Consider the following 27,186-nt stretch of genomic DNA (forward strand, 5'->3'; position numbering starts at 1 on the left):
GGACCGCCTTCCCCCGGGCGTCCTTGAGCACGGGCGCGCGGGGGGCGCTCCGGGGAGGGTGCCGGGAACGCCGCTGCCCGGGCGCCCCGCCCCGCCCCGCCCAGCCCCGCCCGACAGCGTGGACCGGTCACGCCGTCCCCGCGGAGCAGCGTCGGAACGCGGTGGGCTTCACGCGCCACCCCCGAGGGCGGGCGCCGGCAAGGACCGCGCCCGCGTTCTGAGACCCAGGATCCCACCACGCCCCTCGGGCTCGCGCCCCGCCTCCGCCCGCGGCTGCTGCGAAAACCCGGCGGCTACACCCCGCGCTCCGCGCCGCCCGAGCGCCGCACTGGGCATGCTCGCCACGGGCCGGCCCCGGCGCCCGTAGGTGGGAGCTCCGCACTCCCGGCCGCCCGCGGCGCATCCCGCGTCGCTGCCCCGGCGCCGGAGGAGGCGGCTGGTCCTCGCTGGGCGCTGCCGGGCGCCGGGTGTGCGGAGCGCGGCGCGGCGGCAGCTCCGGGGCTGGCTATGGCGAGGGGTGCCCGGAGACCACCGGAGTGGCGCAGCGGTGTCAGGTGAGTGCGGGCAGCCGGCGAGCCGGGGCGGCGGGGCGCGGGTGGGAGGGAGCCCCGCACGCCGGCTCTGCGGCCGAGCGGCTGCGGGAGCTGCGGAACTTTCGGGCGCTCGGGGCTGGCCGGAGCCGGCGGCGGAGGCTGCGCGCAGGGAGGCGCCGCGGGGTGCTCGCCTGGGGCTCGCGGCGGGTCGCCGGATGCTCGGGATCCGCGCGGGGCCGGGGCTTGGTGGGTTGGGGACAGCGGCTTTCCCGAGGCTCGCGCGGTAACCTTCGGAGGGCCGGGAGCACGTTCCCCCGCAGCGCCCTGCCCGGGAGCCTCTTCGATCTTCGGGGAGGAAATACCGGTGGCCTTCGCGAGCTCCGGATGTGGTTCATGTGGCGGTGCCTCAGTTTCCCCGGACAGGGAGGAGGTGCAGTGGACGGGTTGTGGGCTGGAGGGCGCCTCATCCCGATGGCGTGCGTGCCCGGAGCCTTCGCCCGCCCGGCCAGGGGCTCGAGCTCCTGGAGTTTGTCGCATTTGACACTGTAGCAAGTTGACATCGCGTGGCTTCGTGGCCTGGGCTGGGGGAACCTGCTTCGTGGGCTTAACCAGCGAAGCGCTTGCAGAAGCTGTTTGTTCTAAACGTGAGCATTAACCTGCCTCGCTCTCGAGAAAGCCTTGAGCATGCGAATTGCCACATTTATAAAGCGAACTACAAAAAGAAAGAAGGAAAACCAAACCAAACAAACAAAACCTTATGGCTTGTAAGGCTATTAGCTGCTTGCATTGGAGAACGTTGATTCCAGTTCAATTGCCATTGTTTTTAAGGACACTTGGCTGGAAGTTTGAGTACAGTGGCAATATCTTTATGTTGCCTTAGCTTTAAATTAAAAACTTGGAAACTTAGCATTGCAGAAGCCAATTTTTTTTCAAGTTTTCTCACTTTTGTTTCTAGATGAAACACATTTTTTTCCCTTCCCAGTCGCTACTATGTACAACATAGTAAAATTGTTCAGGATGAAACGCAAGATGGGAAAGACTTTTAGGAGAGTAGGATTGAACAGTATAGTTCTTCTGACATTTATGAATGCAGAAAGCACGGTCTGTAAGTCTTACTGCAGTCTCTACTATCGGTTCGGAAACCACACTGTTACAACTCTTGGCTCTAATAAGACTCAACTAATGATGAGAACTAAGTTCTACTTCTAACTAAAGTTGAATTCTCAAGCCGATTCCTCTAAGTGCTACTTCGCAGATTCCATTGTTTCAAAATAAACTTCTTGTTCTCATTCTCAATAGATTTTAGAGACGCACCAATGATGCTGCTTCTTGGGTTGTGGAAAGTCTTTGAGGTGAAAGGGTTGTGGAAAGTCTTTCCTGCTTGCTTAGGATCTTTAGGTGGTTGGAGCTGGGATCCCCAGTGATTTCCCAAATGTGCTCTACGCAGTGCTTCACCAGCCCCAATTTACTAGCAAGAAAGGCTGGGAAGATCCAGACAGCTGCAAAAATCAACAACATGAGAGGCTGGGAATGTGGCTTAGTGGTAGGGTGCTTGCCTGGCATGCATGAAGCCCAGGGTTTGATTCCTCAGTGCCACATGAACAGAAAAAAAAGCTGGAAATGGCGCTGTGGCTCAAGTGGTAGAGTGCTAGCCTTGAGCAAAAGAAGCTCAGGGACAGTGCCCAGGTTCCTGAGTTCAAGCCCCGGGACTAGCAAATAAATAAATAAAGCAACAACCTGAGCACCATTACACCTTAGACCTTCAGTTCTCCCTTTGAACCAAATAGTTTGGTTGGTGATGCTTATTACTCTTAAATGTATTTCTAAAAATATTCATAGGAACGTTGAGAAGCTTGAGAAACAGCACATATACTGGTGCTCTATAAAAGGTGTCAAGTTTAAAACCTACCATGATGTCCTGTACACAAAGTGTGGCTTACACTGCCAACTTGTGCCATTCAGCAGGTCTGGAGGTCTCTCAGGCTGGAAGTAGGCAGAGATTCCTCTAAGCCTTCCAGATAGCTGAGGCAGCTGGGCCTCAGTTTACCTTTTAGGAATATAGAGTTTAATATAGATCTGTAGACTCTTTTGGATCTAAGAATCCCAAATATGTTCATGGTGTTGGGAAAACCAATGAGATGTAAGCAAAAGCCTATTTACATATTTGCCTTAGCTTTACGAAGTCCATATTCCCATAACTCTACTAGTCAACAGGAGTTAGGTTGAAGGGGGTTTTACTTCCATGTATTTGTCTTTCTATGCTATAATGGCATCTTTCTTGACAAGACATGCATAACAAATCATTGACTTTAAAATTACATCTCTCCCCACTTGTGTTCCCTTAAATCTATTCAATTGCTTTTTTGGCTTGTAATTTTAATACTTTTGGCAGTTTACATTTTGCTTAATTTGCAAATTAACATTTCTTTTAAACACAAGAACTTCCAGATTCTGAAATAGTAAATAAATATTGTAACCACATACACAAATAAATAGTGTAGGCCATACCCACAAGAGCCCAGTCAAGCCATTTTTTTTTGTTTTGTTTTGTGAAATGAGGGTTTGAACTCTCATTTGCTAGACAAGCAGATACTATCACCTCCACACCCTCACATCTCACCCACTAGGTGAGTTGCCACTTGCCTTTTCCTGCCCAGGAAGGGCATTTAAAACATTGACGATAGTGTATAATCCATGGTAAATCACATTAAAGCCAGAAACAGTCTCAAGATGCAAAAGGTTGATTCTTAATTTGTTTTAATACCTCCATAGGATGGTTAAAAGACTAAGAACTGGTGGATTACACAATAACAACCAAGTAAAAGTAGTTGATAAGTTATATTCCAAATAGACGTAGTGTACATTGATTGGTCTTGCCTCTGCCTGCACCTGAGGTCTTTATGCAGTAAAATATCACATAAATTTTTATAGTGAGGCCTCCAGGGCTGCAAAAATGAGTAAGGCTTTGTGACTCACCATCTAGTTACAATGATATACTTGAGGATAAATAAAGTACAGTACAATATATACACATGGGTATAAGGAGACAAGAAGGCACCCCTTGGGTTCAAGAGAGAGGAGAGTCTTGTGGAAGTGTTGGCTTCCCAAAGGATAGTTGTAAGGAATGCTGAGAATGGTTCCCATTCTCCTATGAGTGAAGGCCTAGGCCAAAGAAACCCATTATGGCAGGCACAAGAATATCCCCAAAGGAACTCACTTTGAGACTTTGCAGATATGAGTAACGATAGAGAGATTATTTTGAATCATTCAGGTGATCCAGTGTCAACTCTAGAATGACCATAAGTGTAGGAGGAAAGCAGACATTAGTGTCAGTGTCTGTGAGGATGTTTTCTCTAGCTGGCTTTGAAGATGAAAAGAGTCACAAAACAAAGAACATAGGCAGCTTCCAGAAGCTGGCAAAAGCAAGAAAACAGATTTTTCACATAACAGCGCCTTGATTTTAAGCCCATTAAGACTCCTATTGAACTCCCAAGCCACAAACCTTATAATAATAAATTAGTGTACCAAGTTTGTGATACTTTTTACTGGAGCCTTGGAAAGACAACACAACCATGTACAAATAGACTTGAGATAAGGGTACCAAGGGCAGTGATAGGATCCTGGAATTAAGGGATCCTTTTATTGTGATCAATTCAAGGTCATGCAGTGGGTTTTATCCCATTTTTAGATAAACAGTGGAAAACTAGCTAAAGATGGTTATGTTTTTTTTCAGCTAAGGATTTTTGACTAGCAATCTAACATGGACAGGCTGCCATCATATTTGTTTTTCTAAAAAAAGTAATGTGTAGCTAAACCCCAAGTTTCCTAGGGCAGTTTTCTGCTAAAAAGAGTCTCACCAGAAATGGTCAGGGGCCAGTAGGAAATCTCAAACCAGTATGTTACAAGTCAGTCTTCTGAATTAATCTAACATGACATTCATTTGTGCTTGTGCAGTTAATAACTGGAGAAAACTTTTACTCGTAATTTGTAATAGTCGTAAAAATTAAGACAGGTCAAGACACATTTTAGCTAGAGCTGGCCACAATTTAGGAGGGCTTGCCTGAGTATTTGTTTTCCAATGGGTTATCAGGACATACCCTAACATAAATCATGGGTCCACAGCACTGTTTCCGCTCATTGTTGTGTTTCAGTAGTCATCTGGTCTACTTTCTGCAGACCATGCACATGTGAGCAGAGAGCGGTGAAATTCAAATGTAACATAATTAGCTTGAAAAAGATGAGATTTCATCTGCGCCAAGTCTTCACAGTTGGCAATAACTACTCACAATGTCATAAGCGTGTAGCTGGGGGACTGCCATAATCAATTACCAATGTTGGCCACAGGCATTGTTTGGCCAGGAATGGTGATAGCTACAAATACTATATCACCTGACTTCCAGACTTAACTATACGAAATTCATTCATTTTCTCCAAACACATTCAGGATTTTTGTTGTTGCTGTTGTTTTGGGCTGCAATGCCTGTCTGACAAAAAATTTATAGTGTGATTGAGTAGCTATCTCTCTGTGCCTGGAAAACTCTAACTGAAGAAATCTACCTTAGTGTTACAAGGATGGCTCAGAATTGAGACAGAACTAGATGACAGAAAAAAATTAGTAAGAGAAAAGCAGATTTCTCAGACAATGTGGCAAGGAAGCCCTGGGCTAGACATATCTGCTACCCCAGGGAAACAACTGTAGAATTTGATTAAATCTTATCTTAATAAAAATAAAATTGTACATATTTATATTATAGAACTTCCATTTGCATAACTCCATGAGATTCTGACCCAAACATCCTTCTATAATAATGTAATAGTTCTGGTTTTCTACTTCAGTACAGTAGCTCAGTATTAATCTGTCAATCAAAAAGAAAAAAAAGCAACCAGAGAGGGATTCTTCAAAGAACAATGATATTTATTTGGGACTAATGGGACTATACACTTGGCTTAGTAAAGTATTGGTGTATGCAAAGAAGTGGAGGCAAGGGGAAAGTTTTATGGGCAAAAATGAGGAAGATCACATCAGAAAGTTTGAAATAATTCTTGGTCATACTTACTACTAAGTATGATGTCAGTCTAAGGTTCAACAGACAGTTGCATGGGAAGATGGCCTTTGTACTTCTTGTAAGCTTTCTGGCAAAAAAAAAAAAATCTTTTGTGATAGTATTATCAAGTAATCCTATGTAAAAATCTTTCCTTAATAAGTTCCCAGCTCTATTTAGGCTTTGAGACCCACGACTCAGCTTTTATCCCGACAACCTTCACAGACCACTCCCCCATTTCTGGATCTCTCTGCTTGATTTTTTAGATATTGCATCCTTGGCTAGTCCTGTGCTTTTTCTTCCCTTGCTCTTTCTCTGGGGGTTGGTCCTCTGCTTTCCCATGTTTCTAACATTGGGATTCTTGTAGGCCACTGTGTTCTTTCTGGGTGATTAGATTTCTCCTTGACTAAACCTGTCAGTCATCCATGCATTAATGCCTCCAAGTCTGCCTTTCAAGTCTGCCTCTTGCAAATCTATATGCCATCCATTCATTAATTCATGGATTCAAAGACTGGAGATGTGGCTCTTACCTAGCAGGCCCCAATGCTCCCTAGTACTGAAGGGAAAAAAAAAAACATGGATTAATTCAACGAATGTCAAATGACATCTGATAACTGATTGGAGAAAGAGACATGCAAAAAGACAGTCAGACAAACTATGACATTATGGGTAGAGTAAGTGAGAAGGGAATGTTCTGAGTCCTGGATGCTTTTAGCCAGGACTTCAGACTAAGAGCTCAGCCACTGTGTGAGGGATAGAAGGCAGTATGGGGAGGCACAGAGCCACTGTGGGAACCTGTGGGAGTCAGCAGGGGGACAAGGGTGTAAACAGGGGTGGAGTTAGGGGGAGACTCACAGATAGCATTCAAGGAGTAGCTGGGAATCAGGATGTGAAAGGTCATGCATGCACATTAAAGACTTTAGTTTCACAATCTTAACAAATCAAAGACATGAAGTAGGGTTTTTTTTTAAATATACTTAAGAGTGTCCAATCATATGATTCTAAACTGTTATATAAAACATTTTACAACCTTCTCTAATGAAGATAAAAAAAATTATCAAGGAAAAATTACAAAAAAAGCAACAAGGATAAAATTTACAGTTTTAGGGGCTGGGAAGGTGGCTTAGTGGTAGAGCACTTGCCTTGCATGCCTGAGGCCCTGGGTTTGATTCCTCAGCACCACATAAGCAAAAAGAAAAAAAGCTGGAAGTGGCGCTGTGGCTCAAGTGGTAGAGCGCTAGTCTTGAGCTGAAGAGCTGAGGGACAGTGCCCAGGCCCAGAGTTCATGACCGGACCCCCCCCCAAAAAAATACAGTTTTAGTACTTCAGGAGACATAATTAAATTTTTCTGTAAGTTTACACAAATATACAGTAATTTGTTTTATATAAAAGAAATACCCTAACACGGTAGAGTCTCACAATGCTTTGGCAAACATCCATTTGATGTTTTAGAGTTATTTTAATGTATTGTTAACAAATTTTCAATCAGGCAAGTTTAGATATGCCTCTGTAGCCTCCACTTAAAACTAGAATTCTTTTTCTTGGTGCCAGAATTACTGTCGAAGTGAGTCTGGTCATCTCCAGACTCAATCAGCTTTACAACAGCTGTTGACTTGTCAATTACTTCTTTAACAATACCCTTTTTCTTATGATGTTTATCGCCACGTTTTTTAGTTATAATTTTTACAATGATTTCAGCCAGGGGTCCATTTGGGATGTTCTTTTCTTTTCCTCTTCAATCTCCATGATTCCATCGAGTACAGATTTCTTTTTCTTCTTTTCTTCAGCCTGCACTGAGCTCTGGAAAGTCTTTTTGCTTTACAGATGCTGCATTCCCCAGTGTTTGCGGGGCACTTGGCCCTAAGAGACTTGATTTGGAAGATGTTCCTGATGAACTGCCTGCTCCTTCATTCAGATGAAATGTAATTTTCTCTGCTGAATTCTGTGAAAACAGGGGTCTCCTGCTCTTTCCCTTCCAGACCTCAGCTCATCTGCTCTTCAATAAACTTGGCAGTTTTCTCTTCATTGTTGAGGTCCTGCTTCTTCTCCAGCTCCAGTTGCCACCGAATAGTCTCTGAGTCCCTTGTCTATGTACTGAATGTAGCAGGTGCCTCATCTACTTTGCACAAGCCTTCCCTACCCAGCCAGTTGGTAAAGTCGGTCCGCATTTCCCACTGAGTGGCATTCCTGTGGATGTGCTCGCAATGGCTGATTATTTGTTGTAGACGATGCTGTTGTGCACTCTCCTGGTACCAAAGCGTCTCTTGAGAAGTTCTGCAAAGTTGTTCCTGAATGCCTCTGAAAAAATAATCCATAAACGGTTGAGGATTTTCTGAAGCCGGCAACAGTTGTCTCTGATGAGGTTCAGACAGACAATGACACTTGAAGCCCCTCACGTGCAGCACGGCTTCTGGCACATCTGGCAATACCAGCGCAACTTCTGAAGTCCTTTGGATTGGATTCTGTTGGTGATGGCCTTGGGAGCAAGGAAATCTGGCTTCCCCATCGTGACCATCACAGATACCAACCACCTTCAGGATGAAGTGGGCTTTAAATCAGATATTGTAGTAGTCAGCCAATGTTAGCATGACTTGACGACTGGTAAGACTAATGGTAGTCAGAAATAATGAGCACTGGAGTAAAACCAGAGTAGTTGCAAGCTATTTCGGGCTGAGAATCATGTAGCTGATTGGTATACTGGGCAGGGAATGGAAGGAGGTTTAAACCCCACTCCCGTGGAATTAATTGGATTATCTGTGTCAAGTACTAGAGAAATGTAGAAACATGCCTGTCTTGAGCGATTGTGGTCTTGGAGCAGCTTTTCCAGGCCAAGACTTTGCAGCTCTAGAGAGACCGATTTCCACAGCATGTGCTGTAATCCTACAAGTGATTAAAGTAGAACAGGGCTTAGAGCCATCACGAGGGCCGCATTCAAGGGAGCAACCTTGCCATTGCTGAACCCAGACTATACAAGGAAGGCAAAAATGAATAGAATTCATTTCCTGATTTTCCCAAACCTTTGGGGCTTCCAGATGCTTAGAAGCCCAAAAGAAAATTGGATTCTGGATTGAGGGAGAAATTTATGTGGAGGGTGAGCCGCAATGGCTTTGTAATCAGTGGGAAGAGGAAAGCTCCCCAAACAGATATTTAACTGTAATCCTGGGCCTTTCCTGCCATTGAGGATCTGAGTTTGCTGATGGTAGGAAAAGCATAAAGGGTTGGTTCTTGAGGAATAAATGGGTTGGAGTAACATGCTCCACACATGGGGTCTGCCCGTGCACATGGAGTTGGGCTAATTCAGATCATTCTCTTGGGTTCATTAATGAGTGCATCTCTTCTAGACATGATGTACATCTTTTCTCCAGACCTATAACTACTTAAAGCTAATGATGGCTCTATATTTATGGCTATGAAAACCAGATGGTGCCTTTCTAGCCTAATAGCCATGTTACCCTGCATGGAGAAGGTCAATGTTCTATGATAAAAGGTACAATCCATTAAAAAAAATTTTTTTTTGTTGGTCATGGGGCTTGAACTCTGGGCCTGGGCGCTGTCCCTCAGCTCTTCAGCTCAAGGCTAGTGCTCTACCACTTGAGTCACAGCACCTCTTCCAGTTTTCTGGTGGTTTATTGGAGATAGGAGTCTCATGGACTTTCCTGTCTGGGCTGGCTTTGAACCTCAATCCTCAGATCTCAGCTCCCTGAGTAACTAGGATTACAGGCGTGAGCCATCAGTGCCCAGCTGTACAATCCATTTTTTCCTGGTTGATTTCTCTGTTTGGCTATTAGCCAATAGCCAGGACTTCCTTGATAAACTGTGAGTAGCTTAAACTGCTAGTGACCATGTGCTTTCTTATTAGTCAGCTGCCATTACTGTCATTTTTGTCCATTTTTGCTTTCCCTCTAAACTCGGGCACTAGGCTACACTGTCCTGCTCCAGGCCAGGTCTATCTTCCCTTCTGCTCTTGCCTTCTCCCTGCCTGCCTCTCTGCCATTTTTTCTGGCAGTTCTAAGTTGGAAGGAAAGTTCTGTTTTCTTTGTGATTTGAACAACATAGATTACATGGTTTCTGAATCCAATTAAGTTTTTCTCCATTTCAATACTGTACTTTCAACAAGAAAATATTGGAGCTCCACTTTTCTCCCTAGATATCCATCCTCAGGATGGCTTCCTTCTTGAGCCTTTGTACATAGTCCCATCCCTGTCTCCATTTTAGTGCCACCTTAGGTGTTAGGTTTTGCATTGTAGGTAATGAATCATCTAACCCGAAGCCCTCTTTATCACTTCTAAGAAGCCCTAGAGGCCCTCCAATTAAATAGAGTTTATGGACGAGTGCCCTAACATTGCCTGCTGGAGTTCTCGAGACATGCACATATAGCAGGTGCCATTCGTAAGACTCACAAAAACATCCTGTAACACAGGTTTGCATTAGTTGTCATGCTGTCTTTTAAACTACATTTAAACTACTCTAAACTCCATTTTCCTAAGTCCCCACTCCTACTTGGAAACTGTCCTGTCTATTCATTCTCTGATCTTTGCCAACCTTCTACTTCCACAGTGATTGAATTCTTACTAAAAGTACTCCAGTGGTATCCAGTGTCTTTCTATGGCATTTACCTAGTTTACTTCCTGTTTATTATTTTGTCATCACCTAAGTGACAAGTTCCTGGAGGATAAAGAACTGTTCTTACACATTTTTTTAATTGGAGATAAATCTCAGATTTGTCTGACCTGGCTGGTTCAAACTGTGATCCTCATATTTCAGCCTTCTGAGTAGCTAGGATTACAAGCATGAGCCACCGGCACCTGACTGATGTACACAACTGTAAAACAATAATTACTTGCTATTTCAGACATGTTTGCATTTAGACAGCTTGCCCAAGCTGTGGTATGCACTCACTAGCCACTGTGTACAGTTCCACGGGTCTTCCCGCTGTGGGCTGGCATCCTGGCTCTGGCTGCTGGGCTCTGCCCAGTTGTATGGGCAGAGTGCCCTGGGCCTGCCCGACTCTCAGAGTGCAGTGAGGCTCCTAGGGTGATCACGAGCATGTTTTATAAACCATAGATGCTGAGCAATTATAAAGAACACTATTGTCTTGCTCTTAATAATTAAGTCACGTGGAGTTGGAATCATAGGATCTCTTCAGATTTGTTTTTCATTGAGATCCAGCTCTGAGTGGAATTTGTTAAAACCACTTCATATGTGGAATGTTGGTTATGCAATTCCACTTTGTGATAATGGGCTGGTAAAGAGAGAAGGAGGGAAAGCTATTTAATGACCCTCTCCACTGATTGAGTGAGATTTTTTTCCCCCAAATAGATGAAATCTTACTCTGAAGAAAGAAGAAACTTTAGTTGATCCGTTTCCTAAGCTGTGAATCTAAATGGCTTTTTACCAAACATCTAGAGGTAAAAGAAATGAAGGAAAGGTTGGGGAAGGCAGAGCAGGGGAGAGGGGAGAGGGAAGGGGAAGGGAAAGGAAGCAAAACGAAGGGAAGGGAGGGGTTCTCCTCAATTTCATAGCTCTCCCTCTTTCTCCATGTTACCTTGAGCCTCTACCCTCCAGTCCACCATCCTAGTACTATACCAGCTCTAAAGTTTCACTGTAAGGCAAGGATGCATTTCTGAAGTCTGACTTAAGAATTCTTGACTTACGTTTTAAAGTTCCATTTGCGGTAAAGAACAGACATTTCCCTAGGAAATGGGTCAGATGTGCAGGAAATGCAGGGTAGGTGTAGATCACCAGTAAGTTGACAATCGGTCTAATCTATAAAATAGACTCACTTCCCTGAGCCCTTGCTGTGAGTGAAGCCTGTGTCTGTAGACAGGGGGTTGGGCAGTAAGCATCAGCAGCTGAGCAGGGAGCCCTCCTGGATCTCAAAGTTGAAATGTAAACTGAGTCAGTCAAGGGAAAGGCCTTCGCTAGTTGTCCCCCAATCAAGGAACCGCTGAACAAAATTTTAATATTTAAGGGTTTGGATTTTTTTTTAAATGTCATTGCCTTTGAGGCCTTCCCCATAGGCAGATTGTTACTAATCATTAAAAGATAATAAAAGTAATGAATGTCTGGTACTAAGCAAAGTCAACAAATATTTAAAGCCCAATTACATTGTGTCGTGATAGAACTTTGTTAATGAAAAGAAGGATTTTTGCCTTGAGTGGATAAAGAATATACCAATGGATATTATTCAGCAGGGGAAAACAATAAAAATGAATGAATGAAATTCTGTCATTTGAATCAAGATAAATGATGCTGGAGCCTGTAAAGTTAATATAGGCTCATTAAAATTCTTTAAATTATCTCTCCACATTGCAAGAGCAGACACAGAGCCTCCCTGTAGCGACTTACCAGGTGAAATGGATATTTCTAGGCCCAAGATGTTCCATGTGTTGCACCTTGATGAGACCCCTGTGGTGCAGCCAAGTGGTTCCTGGTCTGGAGAGATGCCTGGAGCGGGCTACAGGCATGGTCGCCTGCCATCGTCCAGGTAGCAAGGTGAAAGTGGTGAACTGCCCTAGAGGAATGGGACTGGAACTGAAAGAAGTCTAGGCTGTACTAAGGAGGACAACTCCCACACCAGCCCCTAGGTAGTCCCTGCTAGCCCTGGCTGCATGTAAGTGAATCTTGGGGAGCTGGGGCTGCCTAGGAACCGATTCACATCCATAGTGGCAGAAGGCGTCTGGAGGGATCAGTGACTGGAAAGTCCTCAGGCTTGGGGCTCCAGCGTCCATTTTCTTCATTTGTACAAGATGCTGTATGCCTCATGGAGAACAAGTGAACTGTGTGGCACCCAAGCGCTTTCTGCACACGTCCTCCAGGCCCCAGAGCCTCGGGGACCACAGTACTTGCCCTGCTGGGAATGACTACAATGGGATTTTTATCTGTGCCAGAATAACTCTTTCGTTCTTTCCCACTTTTCACCCTTACCATTTCTTCCTTTCCCCAGCCCTAGTCACACCCTGTTGTGCTCCATAGAGGGTGGATTTGGGAAAGACCTAGAGATGGAAGAGTCTATAGCTCCGAGCCATCTGCAGACTGACAGGGCTCATCCATCATTTGTGAATCATAAACGAGTGGAAAGGAGCTAATATCCACAGTCCAGGTTCTGGGTCTTAACCTGCAATTTCAGAACTGACTTTTCTCCTCACACCTCACTCCAGAATTTCTGCTCTTGACTTTGTCCCCAGAGATCATCCTATTTCTTATCCCAGAAACACGATCCTATTCCTTTGCTGTAATATAATCATAGTTCCTGGTTGTAGAGAGACCAGTAAGCATGCTCTTAACACCGGCTGTGGCTTGGGAGGTTGAGCATGTTCCTATCAGACCTTTCTCTGTGTCGTGATTGGCTACTACCCATCCTTCAGGCTCCTAACAAGTTCTACTGTCTGATCACAGCCCCCCCCCTTCTCCCCCACCCTGCCCTTCTGCCTTTGTAAGATAGGAGGAAAAACTGCCCTTCCACTTCCAGACCACTGAGTTAATTACATTTGGCAAATTGGGAAGCTGTCTGTACACAAAGACTCATTCTCTAGCCAGGTCTTGAGAGTTTACAAAGTATCTGGAATCAGCAGGAAAACCTAAGCTCACAATTGCTTTGGGCCCTGCATCTTATTTTAGAATGCCGTCTGATGTCTACACTACCTGCTTTGCAAGCTACACAGAAACACCCGTTTGCCTCCATCCAGACTAGAGTGCCCGTCTCCCTGAGCTTGTGGACAGGTGACTAGGATTTCACATCAGGATAAAAGACCTCCGTGACCAGTGGGATCCTCTGAACATTTTTCCAAGCACCCAGACTTTCAGATACCCATCAGCTCCTGATTATATGTACAATTTATACACTGCATAGATCAAGGACTTCTCATGAAATGGGTTTGAGATTCAATTACAAACAAGAATTTAAAGTTTAATCACAGCAACTCAAGGAGACAGAAAGTAAAGATCTCAGATATCTCCAACCACAGAAGGCAAGGTCAAGAGACTCCTGAGCTAGGCCTGCACTTCACACAAGCAGGAAGCAACCAAATACTGACTTGGACTGCCCATTCCTAGCACCATTTTAGGATCATCAGTTCTTGAAGGGGGAACAGTTGGCCATGAGCCAGGGGGAAGTGCAAAGGGAACTTATAATGGAGAGTTCTTGAAGGCCTCCAGTCCTTGAGGAGGGAAAATGTTAAGAGAGCAGGTAAATATCCTGTGTTGAGACCAAAATAGCCCACCAAAACTACAGGATGTCATAAGATGGCGGTGGTGGTAGTGATGGTGGTATTTTTAGTACTCCACCCAAGTCAGGGTTCATGTAAGGCTTCAGTCCAGCCTAAAGTGAGTCAATTCCTAGTTCCTGGGATAACAAATCTTTAATTTATCTGGGCCAAGTAAACCATGTTCTAGAGGTCAAATATAATCCAGCTAACCTCTCTTAACCTCAGGACAGTGACTTTGTGCTGTGAGCTGCTCCTAGGGAGAGATTTAATGTTCCAAGCCCCTTACACTTTCAATGAAAACTTGTGCTAGGGTTTAATATAATTGTCATTTCCACCCTAGAGATGACCCACTTTCAGCCTCTTGAATGTGTATTCTTTTCCTAAGAAACTTCCCTATTACTTTTATAAATAAATAAAGACTGCTGTAACAGATCCTCTGGGTACTTCCTTTCTGTAATAACCAAGTTTAACCAGGTTGTATTTAATAGGATATTAATAGAATCATATCTGTATATTAAAGTGATTTTTTAATGACTTGATAACCCTAGAGGAATATGACATGGCATTTCTAAGAGCTCTAACTCATGTGATCCTTTATCTGTGTAATCAGAACAACATTCCATGTAGGGAGAAAACGCGATGAAGATCTAAGAATAGCTTCATAAATTATGCACCATCAGAAATAGAGTAGAAAGCCAGGCTGAGGTGGCTAGCTTCTGTAATTTTAGCTACTAGGTAGGCTGCTAAGGACACAGTTCAAAGCCAGCCTGGACAGAAGCAAACAAACAGATTGAGGCTCTTATTTCCAGTTAACCAGCAAAAAGCTAGAAGTGGATCGATGGCTCAGCCTGAGTTGAAGGGCTGTCCTAAAAGATAGCACCTGGGCCCTGAGTTCAAGCCCCAAGACTAACACTAAATTAATAAAGTAGACAGTTATCATCTCTATGCCTTTCATTTATTTTTAAGATTGAAAGACTAGTTTAAGACATTGGTTTTTTGAAAAGTACATACATTTCATATGTCAAAAAATAAAGTTCTCTTAGAGTAATAATGAGACCGTATTTTTTGTCTCTCCTCACTTGTTCAGTGGGTTTAAACAGCTCAGCTGGTGGTGGTTCACAGCAATTCAGCATGTTGGGGTAAATGTTCTATCCTGCCCAGTTAGAAGCTGGGAATAGACATAGTGCTATGCTTTTAAAATTAGTAGTAGTAGTATTACAAAAGTGATGTGCAGGGGTTACAGTTACCTAAGTCAGGTAATAAGTGCATTTCGTTGTGAACCATGTTACCCTTCCTTCACTTTCTGCCAGTTTTTCCTTCCCATCCCCCTCCACAGATTGATAGTTCATTTTCAACATAGTGTCTAGTGAGAAATGCTGTGCTTTTAATAGTAAATGAGATTAAAAGCCAGCAGGAACACAGGGTCTCTCCTAGGGCCAGCTGCTCCATAACATGAGCCCTAATTCTCACCATATATTCCTAAGTTTGAGACGGTTGATATATTTGAGTGCCAGCATTGTTGTTGCCACAGCAGGTGGCAGGGGGTGGAGTTAGAAGGGGGGGGACAAGGCAGGGCTGCCTTGGACCCCACCAGATGGCTCAAGGTGGCCTCTTGCAGACCATCCTTCACCCAAGTGTGGCAGGGAGTGGATTGTGCTGCCCGAAGGCTATGGTTAGAATTCATGTGTATTCCACCAACCATGTCAGGCATTGGTTTGGGGCAAATGAGCAGCCATGCCCTAGATAGCCGGTGTGATTGTAGACATTGCTCCTGGGGGTCTGGTATTACTTTAACCTGCTAGGAAACCATCGTTAAATCTGTACATTCTAACCCCTGTGTCTCCTCTGCATCTGCCTCTCCTTCCCTTCCCTTCCCTTCCAATGTCGTTCAGGCTCTTGCTCCTTGTTCCCTTCCTGGATATTGCAGCAGTCTCCTATCTACCTGTGTGTCACCAGCCACACTCTAACTGGGCGGAGTCATCTTTGACCACAGAACTGCGCACAGCACCACCCATGCCATCACCGCCTGGATCACAGCCTGTCAGAACGGCGTGCTTGGTGCCCTGTGGCTGTGCCTGCCTCGCTTTCCCCCGCTTCTCTGTTCTTCCACACCTTCCCGAGCACTGTCCAGTGGCCCCAGTTGTGGTAGGGCACCACCGTTCCTTTGAAGATTCTGCTTCTCTTTGGGGGAAGCTTCTTTTTCCTGGTCTGTTTGGTGAATCGTTTCCAATTAAACTATTACTTCCAGAAAGTTCTTCCTGGGCCTGCTACACTACTTGGGTCTGCTTTGTATCGTTGCCCAGCAGATACTTAGCACCCTCTGATGACATTGTTGTTGCACTGTCCTGTTCCCCCTCGTAGATTCTTGGATGACCAGGTTAAGGGCTGTTTTACCGTCGTGGTTTTCACTCCTGATGGTATACCTCGCACCAAGTCACCTGTTGTTAATGTGTACTGGTCTGGATCAAATTGATCCCCTCCGTGTGGTTTTGTTATTGTTAGCGGTGGTATTTGATTTTGTTTTGAGATAAACTCTTACTAGATAGCCTAAGCTGGCCTCTACCTGTGATCCTCCAGTATCAGCCTCCCAAGTGCTGGGGTTAGAAGTGTGCGCCACTACACTTGGCTAGTCTTCAGTGTGATTCTAAAGTCACCTAAAAGCAGTGCTCTTCCATTCCACCATGTGGTAATCGCATTTGCCTGATCGGTGTGCCAATCGGGAATTTCCATATAGATAGATTAGTATACATTGAAGAAAGGAGGCCAGCTGGAGTCTCTCCGTTAACTGTATAGAAACTTTAGGAAAACCTCAATGAGTATATTAGAGCTGCCTGAGAGGTCATTAGTTGCAGTTCTACAAATTTCTTAGTCTTTGACTTTAGAATTCCACGGTCCCTAATTTGAGATCAACTTAACTGCCTAGAAATGTTGATCTTGAAAGATGTTAAGTAAGACAGATTAGGCCAAGGAGAATTTTGGTGCTTTCATCTTTCCTAAGAGTTATAAAATAGAATCATTTTAAAATTAGAATTTGTTTTCTACAATAGTCATGGGGGTGTTTCTGATTACTTATAATATATGGGAAGGAAAGTTACAGACATGGGCTGGGAAGGTGGCTCAGGGGTACAGTGCTTGCCTTGCATGCATAAAGCCCTGGGTTCAATTCCTCAGCACCACATGAAGAGAAAAGGCCAGAAGCAGCACTGTGGCTCAAGTGGTAGAGCGCTAGCTGAAGAGCTCAAGGACAATACCCAGGCCCAGAGTTCAAGCCCATGACTGACAAAAAAGGAAGAAAGGAAGGTCCATCCATCATTACAATGGCTTTAGTTTGGGAATGTTACCATTTATGATTTCATGGTATTCTAGTGCCTGTCTCCAGCTCTTAGAGAGTCGGGTCTTCCAGCTTCACACTAGAAACCTCTCTAGATGGTGTCTTCAACCAAAAAGCCTCTTTTGTGCCCATGGCATCCTCCCTACCCAAATGGAAACACAGGTGACTCAGCTGGGAGTGGTGGCACATATCTGTACACCCTGCTACTCAAGTAGTAGGAGCAGCAAGGAGGAGGGAGGAGAATGAGGAGTTTGAGGCCAGCCCAAAAAAGACAGCAAGACCTTCAGTTACAAAAACATGTGGGGGGCCATTGGTTCAATCCCAAATACCTCAAGAAATAAAAAAAATGAAAAAAGAAGAAAAGAAAGTAGTGACGACTCCATAGATACTATAAGAAGATCCAGTTGTGCAACTCAACGGGTTACTCATCACAGCAGATAGGAAAATGCCAGCAATAACTGTGCCAAGAGAAAAACAGTGTTTCTTCATTTCATTCAAAACACTCTTAAACAAGGGGAACTTTTCTCCAAAGTCCAGAAGTGCGAGGCAATAATCTTGCTGACTATAGGGAGAGTAGCAAAACTAAGACTCAACAAAGCCTTTTTCCCAATAAAAGACAAGTGTCGGAAGATAGGGAAGGGGTCAAATTAAAGCACATTTGATGGTTGCCAAATATTTTCTCTTTTGCCCTTTTAGAAAATATTCTATGGAATTTTTCCCAAAGGCCGTGAGCAAGCCATGAAGCTTAACAATTTGTCCATTGTAGCTATTGTTAAACCCTGGTTTTGAAATCTGTGGTCTTTGTTCTTGTATTTTTAAAGGACTACAGTGTAAAGCTGCTGGATTATAGTACTTAAAGTTTACTCTTTAGTAGCTGAATTGTCTTTCATAAAGTTAGACAGTTATGAACCAAACTTTTCATGATCTTGTCTAAGATCCTAGTCTGGTAAGCTAAAAAATTTGTAGAATATTTTCCTAGCACCTGAAGTCACAAGATGCATTGTAATTTTTTTGACAGTGGGTTGTAATTTACTTAAACAATTGCTTCTAGACTGATCCTACCTGAGTGTGTCTTTACTCCAGGAAAGAAATACTTTTAGTCTATTTGCAGATTTCTGCCACCCAGGAACTCTCCTTTGTAATGGGGCATTTGCTCAATGAGAAACAGAAGAGTTCAGGACCATATGGTAAGAGGAGAGAATGAAGTTTGGTACACACTGTATCATGGAGAGCTTAGAAGGACCAGACCCTCTACAAGCCCTGAGACCTGTAGCAAGAAGAAGGGAGAGGAGTAGATAGGTGCTTGATGGGCATTTAACAAACAACCTTAGGCAGTGCCCAGGCTGGCCAGTGCTATAGCACCTGGAAGCCATGCTGAACTTATCCATCTCATCTTCCCCACCCCGCAGCTAGATGGGATTTATTGATTTATTGTGCCCATCCCTCAAGTCCCTGGCAGAATGCCCAGCATATGAAAATATTCTCTCTCTCTCTCTCATTCTTTCTCTCTCTACTTTCCTTCCCTCTCACTCTCTTCATTTCTCTCTTTAGAATTAGAACTGAAAGGGCTTGGTGTATGGATATAGTGAAATCTTTCTAAAACTACTAATTCCTGATTCTTAATTGATTTGATGCTTTATTTTCAAAAATGAATTTCCATTAAAGCCCTTTGACACAGATGATCTGTAAGTTACACATTATGTTTTCTGCTCCTCTCAGTGGGATAAGATAGGAGTAAGAATGAGGAAATGAGGGGAGAGGAGGAACTAGTTTGCTAACTAACTTGCACTAAAACTCAGGTCTCTGTCTCTTTGCGTCTTCAGGGCTCTAAAACACTGGCTGCGTTTCAAAAGCCAATATGATTGTAGCCAAAGGACTGATTGGCATTACTAAAATGTCATCGCACCATAGTACCCTTCTCTTTGTTCTTGTTCTCATTTGCCAAGCCAAGGGGTATTTGATCGTGAGTCCTTACAGTCGCCCTGTCTTTTCAACAAAAATATGCAGACAATAAAAGTGGCTAGAACCAGGATCCAGGCCTTGTCTAAAACCTGAGGCCATGATCCTAATGATCCTTTCTGTATTGAATATGTGAGCTCACAGCCACCCTGAAGAAAGGAAACCACAAGTTCAGCCAAGTAAAGACAGCCACTTCCAGAGTCCCAGCACTGTCTATCGCGCCATTGCAGCTTGTGCTATCTCCCTTGGCCACCCCGTTTGTGCTGGTGGGGAAGTGTGCCGGCCTCATGAGGGCAGGAAGACGCTTGAGTCCAGGGGAAAGGAAGGAAATCCACAGCACTAACACTCTTCTCTCCTGCTGAAGACATGTGCTGTCTGAAGCTAACTTATTGCTACTAGGTATCTCTTCGTTGGGAATGAATGCATATGGAATTGGAGTAATAGTTTTTTCTTCCATCAAGATATCTCCAGTCAGTCACCAAATGAATCCATTGAGCACCCTATGTGTCAAGGGCAACATTGGACTCTGCAGATACAAAGATCAATGATGTATATAGGATAGTCCTAAGGATAGATATAGCCATCAGTGGAACAAAAGAAAAGAGTTTAGAAATAGACTCACCCACATACAGTCAATCATTTTTGACAAGATAGCAAAATAATCTGCTGGAGAAAGACTAGTGTTTTCCAAAGATGGTGTGGAGCCTTCACCCTTGGGGGTACACACAAAAATAACTGGACTGAATCAGGAAAGCTAACACTGGGGCAGGGCACAAGGGCATTTTGGTGGTGAAGGAAATCACCTCATTTATTGTGGCAGTTACAGGGTTGATAACTTACCAAAAAACTCACTGAAATCCCTATCTAAAGTGGTCATACTTTATTGTGGGTACCTTATACCACAGTAAAGTTCATTAAGAGGAAACCAAATCCTGAAGCTATCTTGCTTAAAATTTCCTGATGAACTATGTAAGATCCCAATTTCATCCTTTGGCTTTGGAATCCCTAAGTGGCCTGTCTACTTCCCTAAGGCATCTGGTACTAAACGGACCCTTGTTTTCTTACCAGTGTCTTTGCTTTTCTTCCTTCTTGCTGCAGTACTTACCTCCCGTGTATTGACATCGCTGGTCATAGCTCAGGGGCCACCTTCCCAGTGAAGTCCTACCTGCTTGACTCAGCCCTCAGAGCCTTCTGGTGTTTTTCAAAGCATCCTTTACTAACTGAAATCCTTGTTTATACATACGCTTATTTACTGCTTCTCCCATGAGAGTGTAATCTCCCAAAACATGAAGATCTACTCTTGGCATCTCTAGGACTGAGAATAGTGCTTTGCACCCTAGCAGATGTCCAGTAAGTATTTCTGAGAAGCACAAAAGTAAGGAAGTGATAGGCATATACATACTGCCATGCCATAACATAGGTGACAGGGAGACCTTGAAGACTGCCAAGTAAAGGAATGGTGCTGCATGATTTGGAGTGTGCATTGGTAACTTTACCAGTGGTCATGGGGATCGGAGAAAGATTGCCCATCATGGAGAAGGCTGGCAAAAGAAAGTGACAAGGATGGTACAGATCTAAGTAAGGGTTAAGAGGAGAAACACAGCATTCTGGGAGGATAAGGGCTACCACTGAATTGAGGATATTCCTATACACACCTGCACTGAGGAGGGTCCCCTGGATGATAGAAGAGATTCAAGAATGAAACATATCATATTCTGCATATAAGACAATGTGTTTCCTTTACAACAATAGTTTTGAGTGATCTGCAGAACACACAGGTCAGGATGTCCAGTGGGAAGTTGGTAATATCAACCTGAAACCCAAAGAAGAGTCAGGACTGGGGACATGGGTACGGGTATGGGAATGAGGAGGTTATGAATGAGAATTAAAGGCATGGGATAAAACTTTAGAAAGTTAACTGTGGTAGCCTGACAGCATGACTAATGCCGGTATCCCTGGCTATTCAGGAGGCTGAGATCTGAGAACTGAGATTTGAAGGAAGTCTGGGCAGAAAAGTACATGAGTCTCTTCAGTTAGCCAGCAAAAAGCCAGAAGTGGGAGTGTGGCTTAAGTGATAGAGTACCAGCCTTGAATGAAAAAGTTAAGAGAGAGTAGCCTGAGTTCAAGCACCAGTACCAACACACACACAAAAAAAAAAGAAAGAAAGAAAAGAAAGAGGGAGGCAGGCAAATTAGCTTACATTTTTTTTGAAGAAGAAGAAGAAGGCCCAACTCTAGGGGTTAACTAACTTTAAGGAGTGAAAAGAGGAGGAACTTGCAAAGACTAAAGACTGTTGAGAGCAATCAGGAGAAGCTAAGGAAATGATGAAAAAGTTTTGAGAAAGAATAGTTCCTTGTGTCAATTAAGTATTTGGTAAGAGGAAGGAATAAACTTTGCAAGCCTAAATTCCCTGAGAAAGAGCTGTTTTAGAAATAGAAAATGGTAATATGGAGAGTAAATGGTAAGTGAGGAAATGAGTTTAAGATACTGAATGTTTTCCAGAAATTGAGAAGATAGCAATCATTAGGAGAACACTGGTCTTGGTTGCTTGTATGTACACTGTTGGTTGTACACTGGTTGTATGTACACTGATGGCTATATGTACACTGATGGTTGATTCTGCAGCTGAAAATGTCTGTAAGTATTATGAGAAAAGAATATGAACTGATTGAGCATAGGCAAACATTGCCAGGTATCACCAAGGGCCTAGCAAGCACTTGGGAGAATTCCTTCATTTTCGTAATAAGTAATGGTTGTGCAATTCTCTCCAATCATGCTCTGTTCCCCTGGGTGTAGTTGCCAGGATGACAAATGCTTGGCTTCATCAAAGTCATATACTGGCAGAGCAAATGTGGCATGAGGACAAGGGGTCAAGACATTGGAGAATGTGATTGACTTGAACTGAAACAGAAATAGGGTGGGAAACAGGTAGGGTGGGAGACAGAGAGCAAGAAAAACAGAAGAGCTAGAAAGCCAAGTGAGGAAGCTAAGGGACATGGAAGAACGATTGGCTCCAACTAAAGATAGTTTATTAGAACTCAGTAATTACTTGGAACTTCAGAACTTAGAATTTGGAGGGCTGGGTGTTACCCTAGGATACCAGATAAAATGGAGAATCTAGGAACAGGGTGAAGGTTAGATCTTTGGACATAGAAGTATAGTCACCCATAAAAAGTCATCTCATACATCCTGATGCAGTTCACAAGGCTCTGGGAGGCAGATGAAGATCATACCCAGGGAATTCTGTGAGTGAGTATCAGGAAACCAGAATACAGACAAGGAATAAGCTGTGGAGTTCACAGGCACATGTGCAGTTAGTTATGTACCCTGGATGCTATCAAGGGCAGCTACAAGGATGCCAGGCTGATTCTGAACTTCTTCATATTGCCAGCAGAGTTTGAGCTGGGACCAATGTAATAGATGGGAAGGGCTGAGACACTGCTTTGGTGAATATTCAGGCCATCCGCAGGAAAGACAGCTGGTGGGGTCAGAAGAGACCTTAAAATACACAATGAAAAGAATCCCAAATCTTCCCCCTCCCACCCCATCCTCTGAGTGCTGGAGATGAAACCTAGAGCCTTGCACATATATGCTTAGCAAGCTTTCTACCATTGAGCTATCCCCCAAATCAATGTTGAACTCTTGAAGTAAGATGACATTAGTGTAACATAAGAAATATATCTGGTCCTGTTAAGAACTATATGTTTTAATACAAAAGCAAGTTATGCTGTTATTTATTTTAAATGAAATTTAACATTGGAATCTTTTCTGAATATGTTTTAAGAATTATATAGGTTCATAATTTAGCTGGATTGCTATATTTTGCAAAAAGTATTATAAATGTTCATATTTATATGTATAAGTATTCATGTTTATTGGTATGTCATTTTTGTTTTTAATAGAGTCTTTCTTTCTTTAACAGATTCTTAGTCAAGCACCACCTCCATGGATCCAGGACAGGTTTGTCCCATGGCCTGCTCTGAACAGTGTGTTTTCTGATAGAAGATTCCATTGGCAAACCATCTATTGCCTTACCGAACAAGCTAAGAAGATGGATCTGTTGAAGAACCATCTGACTGTGTGCTTTCTACCTTCTGTGCCCTTTCTAATCCTAGTGTCCACTCTAGCAACTGCTAAGAGTGTCAGTAACAGCACTTTAAATGGCACTGACGTGGTCTTGGGCTCTGTGCCCGTAATCATTGCCAGAACTGACCATATCATAGTCAAGGAAGGGAACAGTGCCTTGATTAATTGTAGTGTTTATGGCATCCCTGACCCGCAGTTTAAGTGGTATAATTCCATTGGCAAGCTGCTGAAAGAAGACAGCGAGAAGGAAAAAGGAGGTAAGCTTTAAAGTTCTATCAAATGTCATTGGTTGTAAACATGGATGTGAGAGTTAGCACCCTTGATTGTTAGATGTCTCATGCAATTCATCTTTTTGTTTAACAAAAGCAAAAACAAAAGAGAATAATATATATCCTCAAGGATTCAAAGCAGTAGTAATTCTTTTGGTTTCTATTCACTGGCTCAGAAAACAAAGGGCAACCATTGAAGTCCTTTTACAAAGTGACTTGGAATTTTATAATGCATTCAAAACATTAGATAGAGACAGATGTAAGATGGATTTCCCCTGTCAGGTTCCATTGATAAGAGAGTTTTTTTTTTTGTCTCACAGAGAAATGGCTCAAATAAACAAAGTAGCAGTTGTTTATCATTAAATGTCACTTTAATTCACTGACTGTGCATTTGAAGACCACACTTCTTAAAAGAAGTCTCTGTGCAAATTCCCAACCACCCAGTGGGATCATTGTGGGTTCCTGGGGGACATGGCTGAAGTTTCTGGGCTGAGGTCCAGAGGAAAGGGGGACGCAATAGTAACAAGTAACGAGAGGCAAAGGTAGAATGCTTGTTTTTTAATGAATGAGTTTGGGACCAAAAAGTGTAACTCCCATTTCTAAGCCCTGAGCTTTTTCAGGAAAGACTCCAGCCAGAGAGAGGATTGGGATCAATGCACTTCTTGTTTTAGATGTGAGAAGTAATTGTCTGAAAACACTAGTCTGGTCTCATTGACCTGAAGGAGTTAATCTACTTTCCTCAGCAGGCCACTGGGGGTGGGAAAGTAAAGAAACCATTGTTCAGAAATAGCAGCTTATTCCTTTCTTCCCATCCCTTAGCCTTTTAACCAATGAACAATCCTCAGAAGGGTTTCTGCTCTAGGAAAACCTACATTTTTAATCTCTTTCCTTCATTTTATCTTAATTGCTGTGAGGAAGGATAGAAATGAACACCTTCTATCTCCTTAGGAGTTTCTCAAAATTACATGATTCCGGTTTCCCGTGTGTTTCCAGTAGAGTTGCCTAGCTGCCTGTGTTATGGGGGTCTGGCTGTCACCATGACACTGACATTGCTCTTTGCTTAGCCATCCAATGCTGTAGGGTATAGTAAAGCTGATCCTTTACATCAAAATATTATGTACTATGAATTATATGTATGTTTGATCTAGGAGAATTCCTAATCCTGTAAAATTAAGGGACCATAAAATGCTGACTGAAATTTGCTAGAGGTCCTGCTGCTCATTAAGTGGCTATGACTAGAATCTTCATAACTGACAGTGAAGAGATGAGGAAACATCACCCCTAGCCCAGACTCCTTTCCATCCCCGCAGATGTTTCCTCCATGGACCATGAGTCAAAAACAAGGTAACATCGCTCTTAGGAAGTGAGGGCTGTAGCCATGGTAACTTCCACACTCAAACCCCTATATCTACCTAATCAGGTCTTTTTGTAGGGTCGGACCACCGCTAGGGATGTCAGGATGACTGAGGGGAACAAGGATTCAAGATGTGAATCTACCTTTCACCTGGACCATGAAGCAAAGGTTATTCCTGTATGTTAAAGACATGGCACTGAAAAAAAAAAAAAGAAGAAAAGTATAGGAACAACAGAGATGGGACCTTAATTTCTGTCAGCATGTTTGAGCATGCTGTCTCAGAGAAATCTGCAGTGTCTTAATTGAAAAGGCCCTTGTAGCTATGGACTTAGTCTTGGAAGACAGACAGACACTGTGCATTGGCATCTTCATATAAATATTGAAGAGTTCAGACCAGATAACAGTCACATGAGGCTCAGTTATCTTTCATTGTGAGACCAAGGTGGCCTGTAATAGTGGCCCATCAGTAAATTACAAGGTAGCTGCTGGAAAGCCTTTGGCAGGCAGAACTGCTCCATCAGAATTCAGCACTCCCCTTCTTTGTAGCTAGAGGCCTTGCCGATATAAGTCAATTTCCTTTTAAAAATCTCCTAAAGAAAATGCATTTTCAGTTTTTAAAATGACTCATAGTACTAGTAACTTGATGTTCCAGCTCGGCCTTTATAATTACAAGTGCATAATAATAGTAATTCCAGAGCATAAGTAGCATGGGGTAATACACACAGTGTTACAACTAAGAAGCACATAGAAAATCACAAAAGTTAAAAAAGGAAAATATCAAAACTGAAAGATTCCTCCTCATAAAAACATTAGAACCATGGTACTAGAATAGGCTATTAAAGAGCTCATAGACTTTGCCTTTCTTTGTTTGTTTGTTATAGTCAGTCATGGGGCCTGAACTCTGGGCCTGAGCATTGTCCCTCAGCTCTTCAGCTCAAGGCTGAAGAGCTCTACCAATTGAGCCCCACTTCTGGCTTTTTCTGCTTTTGTGGTGCTGAAGAATGAAACCCAGGGCCTCATGCATGCAAGGCAAGCACTCTACCTTTGAGCTACTTTCCCAGCCCTGACTTTTCTTTTTTTCTTTTTGTCTGTTGTGGGACTTGAACTCTGGGTCTGGGAGCTGTCCCTCAGCTCTTCAGCTCAAGGCAAGCACTCTACCACATGAGCCACTGCGCCACTTCCAGTTTCCTGGTGGTTTATTGGAGATAAGAGTCTCATGGACTTTCCTGCCCAGGCTGGCTTTGAACTATGATCCTCAGATCTCAGCCTCCTGAGTATCTAGGATTACAAGCATGAGCCACTGGTGTCCAACCCAATTTTTCATTTTGGATAGAGCAAATACTTGTTTTGTAGCACCATCGTAGGTTTTATTTTTCGAACCAACTGGCTAGAAGTTTAAATCTTGCAGTTACAAGTCGACCAAGAAGGAGTTGAATATCAAATGGAAAATGATGCTAATATAGAACCTTTCCTAAATACCACAACTACCATTTAAACCTAGCTAGCAAAATGAAGATCATCTTCATCAACAACTGCCATTTATTAAGCCCCTGTGGTTAGATGTATTATTTCTGATCCTTAAGTAGGATAGCAAGGTGTTACTAATCTTCACATGGGAAACCAAGTGGAAGGACAGAATCTTGCACAAGTCAAGTGTGGCTAGCTGGTGTTGATTCTAACCTCTGTGCCCAGCTAACATCTGCTTAATCTCAGTTGGGAAGAAGGGTCGAGGAGCATGGAACCCAGCCTGGGTAATGGAAGGAATACCATCCAAGTTGGACAGAGTTAGAATTGGTGTTGTAGGGCCTGTATGTACATGACATGAACAAGACAGAACCTAAAGGAACAACACAAGTGAGTCCCACCAGCTTAGGGAGGGATTAATCAATCTTTGGGAATTCAGCAGGCAACTCCAAAGGACATCTAACACAAACTCAGGCTTTTATAAAAGGCACATTTATTTGTCAATATAGGAGAACTGAAATGTGTTGTTTATATTATTAAACTGCCGTTAAATTGATTATATTATTGTTTCTAATCTTAAATTGGATAACAATGTGTCCTAACTTACTGGATATTTTGAGTTATTATTTGTTAGGTTGATTTATAATTTCTATACTCTTCGTGTGCATCCGTGTATATTGTAGGTCTGTCATGGCCAGCACCCCTACCAAATCTGTAATATTTCAACAGTCTTCATCATCTAACAAGTTGCTCCTGGAACACAACATCATTCATTTTGTGATTTGTCTAGAAAGAGGCAATTTCTTATTTGCTGAGAAAGTAAGATAGCTGTTATTGACATCAGTCCTGTGGGTTCTAGAAAGAACTGGATTATCTTCTGTGGCGCAGTTGGTCTGCTTGAGTCCCTGATGCTCCCCAATTCCATCTGTGTAATCTATAGT

The 27,186-nt window shown here is 43.3% G+C and overlaps 1 protein-coding gene and 1 pseudogene across 2 annotated transcripts in view; one reads left to right on the forward strand and one right to left on the reverse strand.

The window, feature by feature from the left end:
- Nucleotides 1-401: 401 nt before the first annotated feature.
- Mfap3l (microfibril associated protein 3 like) overlaps nt 402-27,186 on the forward strand; it is a 36,440-nt gene continuing 9,655 nt past the window's right edge. The window contains exons 1-2 of one of the 2 annotated variants that reach the window (XM_042700179.1): nt 402-554; nt 22,995-23,415. In XM_042700179.1, coding sequence (XP_042556113.1) covers nt 23,124-23,415 — 292 coding nt within the window. In that variant the 5' untranslated portion in view covers nt 402-554; nt 22,995-23,123. The remainder of the gene's footprint in view (nt 555-22,994; nt 23,416-27,186) is intronic. The other variant, XM_042700171.1, reaches the window with a different exon arrangement.
- Nucleotides 7,061-8,081, reverse strand: LOC122125319 (annotated as a pseudogene).

This window comes from Dipodomys spectabilis, unplaced genomic scaffold (genome assembly GCF_019054845.1).
Source record: "Dipodomys spectabilis isolate Male_0828 unplaced genomic scaffold, ASM1905484v1 ptg000009l, whole genome shotgun sequence".
NCBI classification, from domain to species: domain Eukaryota; kingdom Metazoa; phylum Chordata; class Mammalia; order Rodentia; family Heteromyidae; genus Dipodomys; species Dipodomys spectabilis.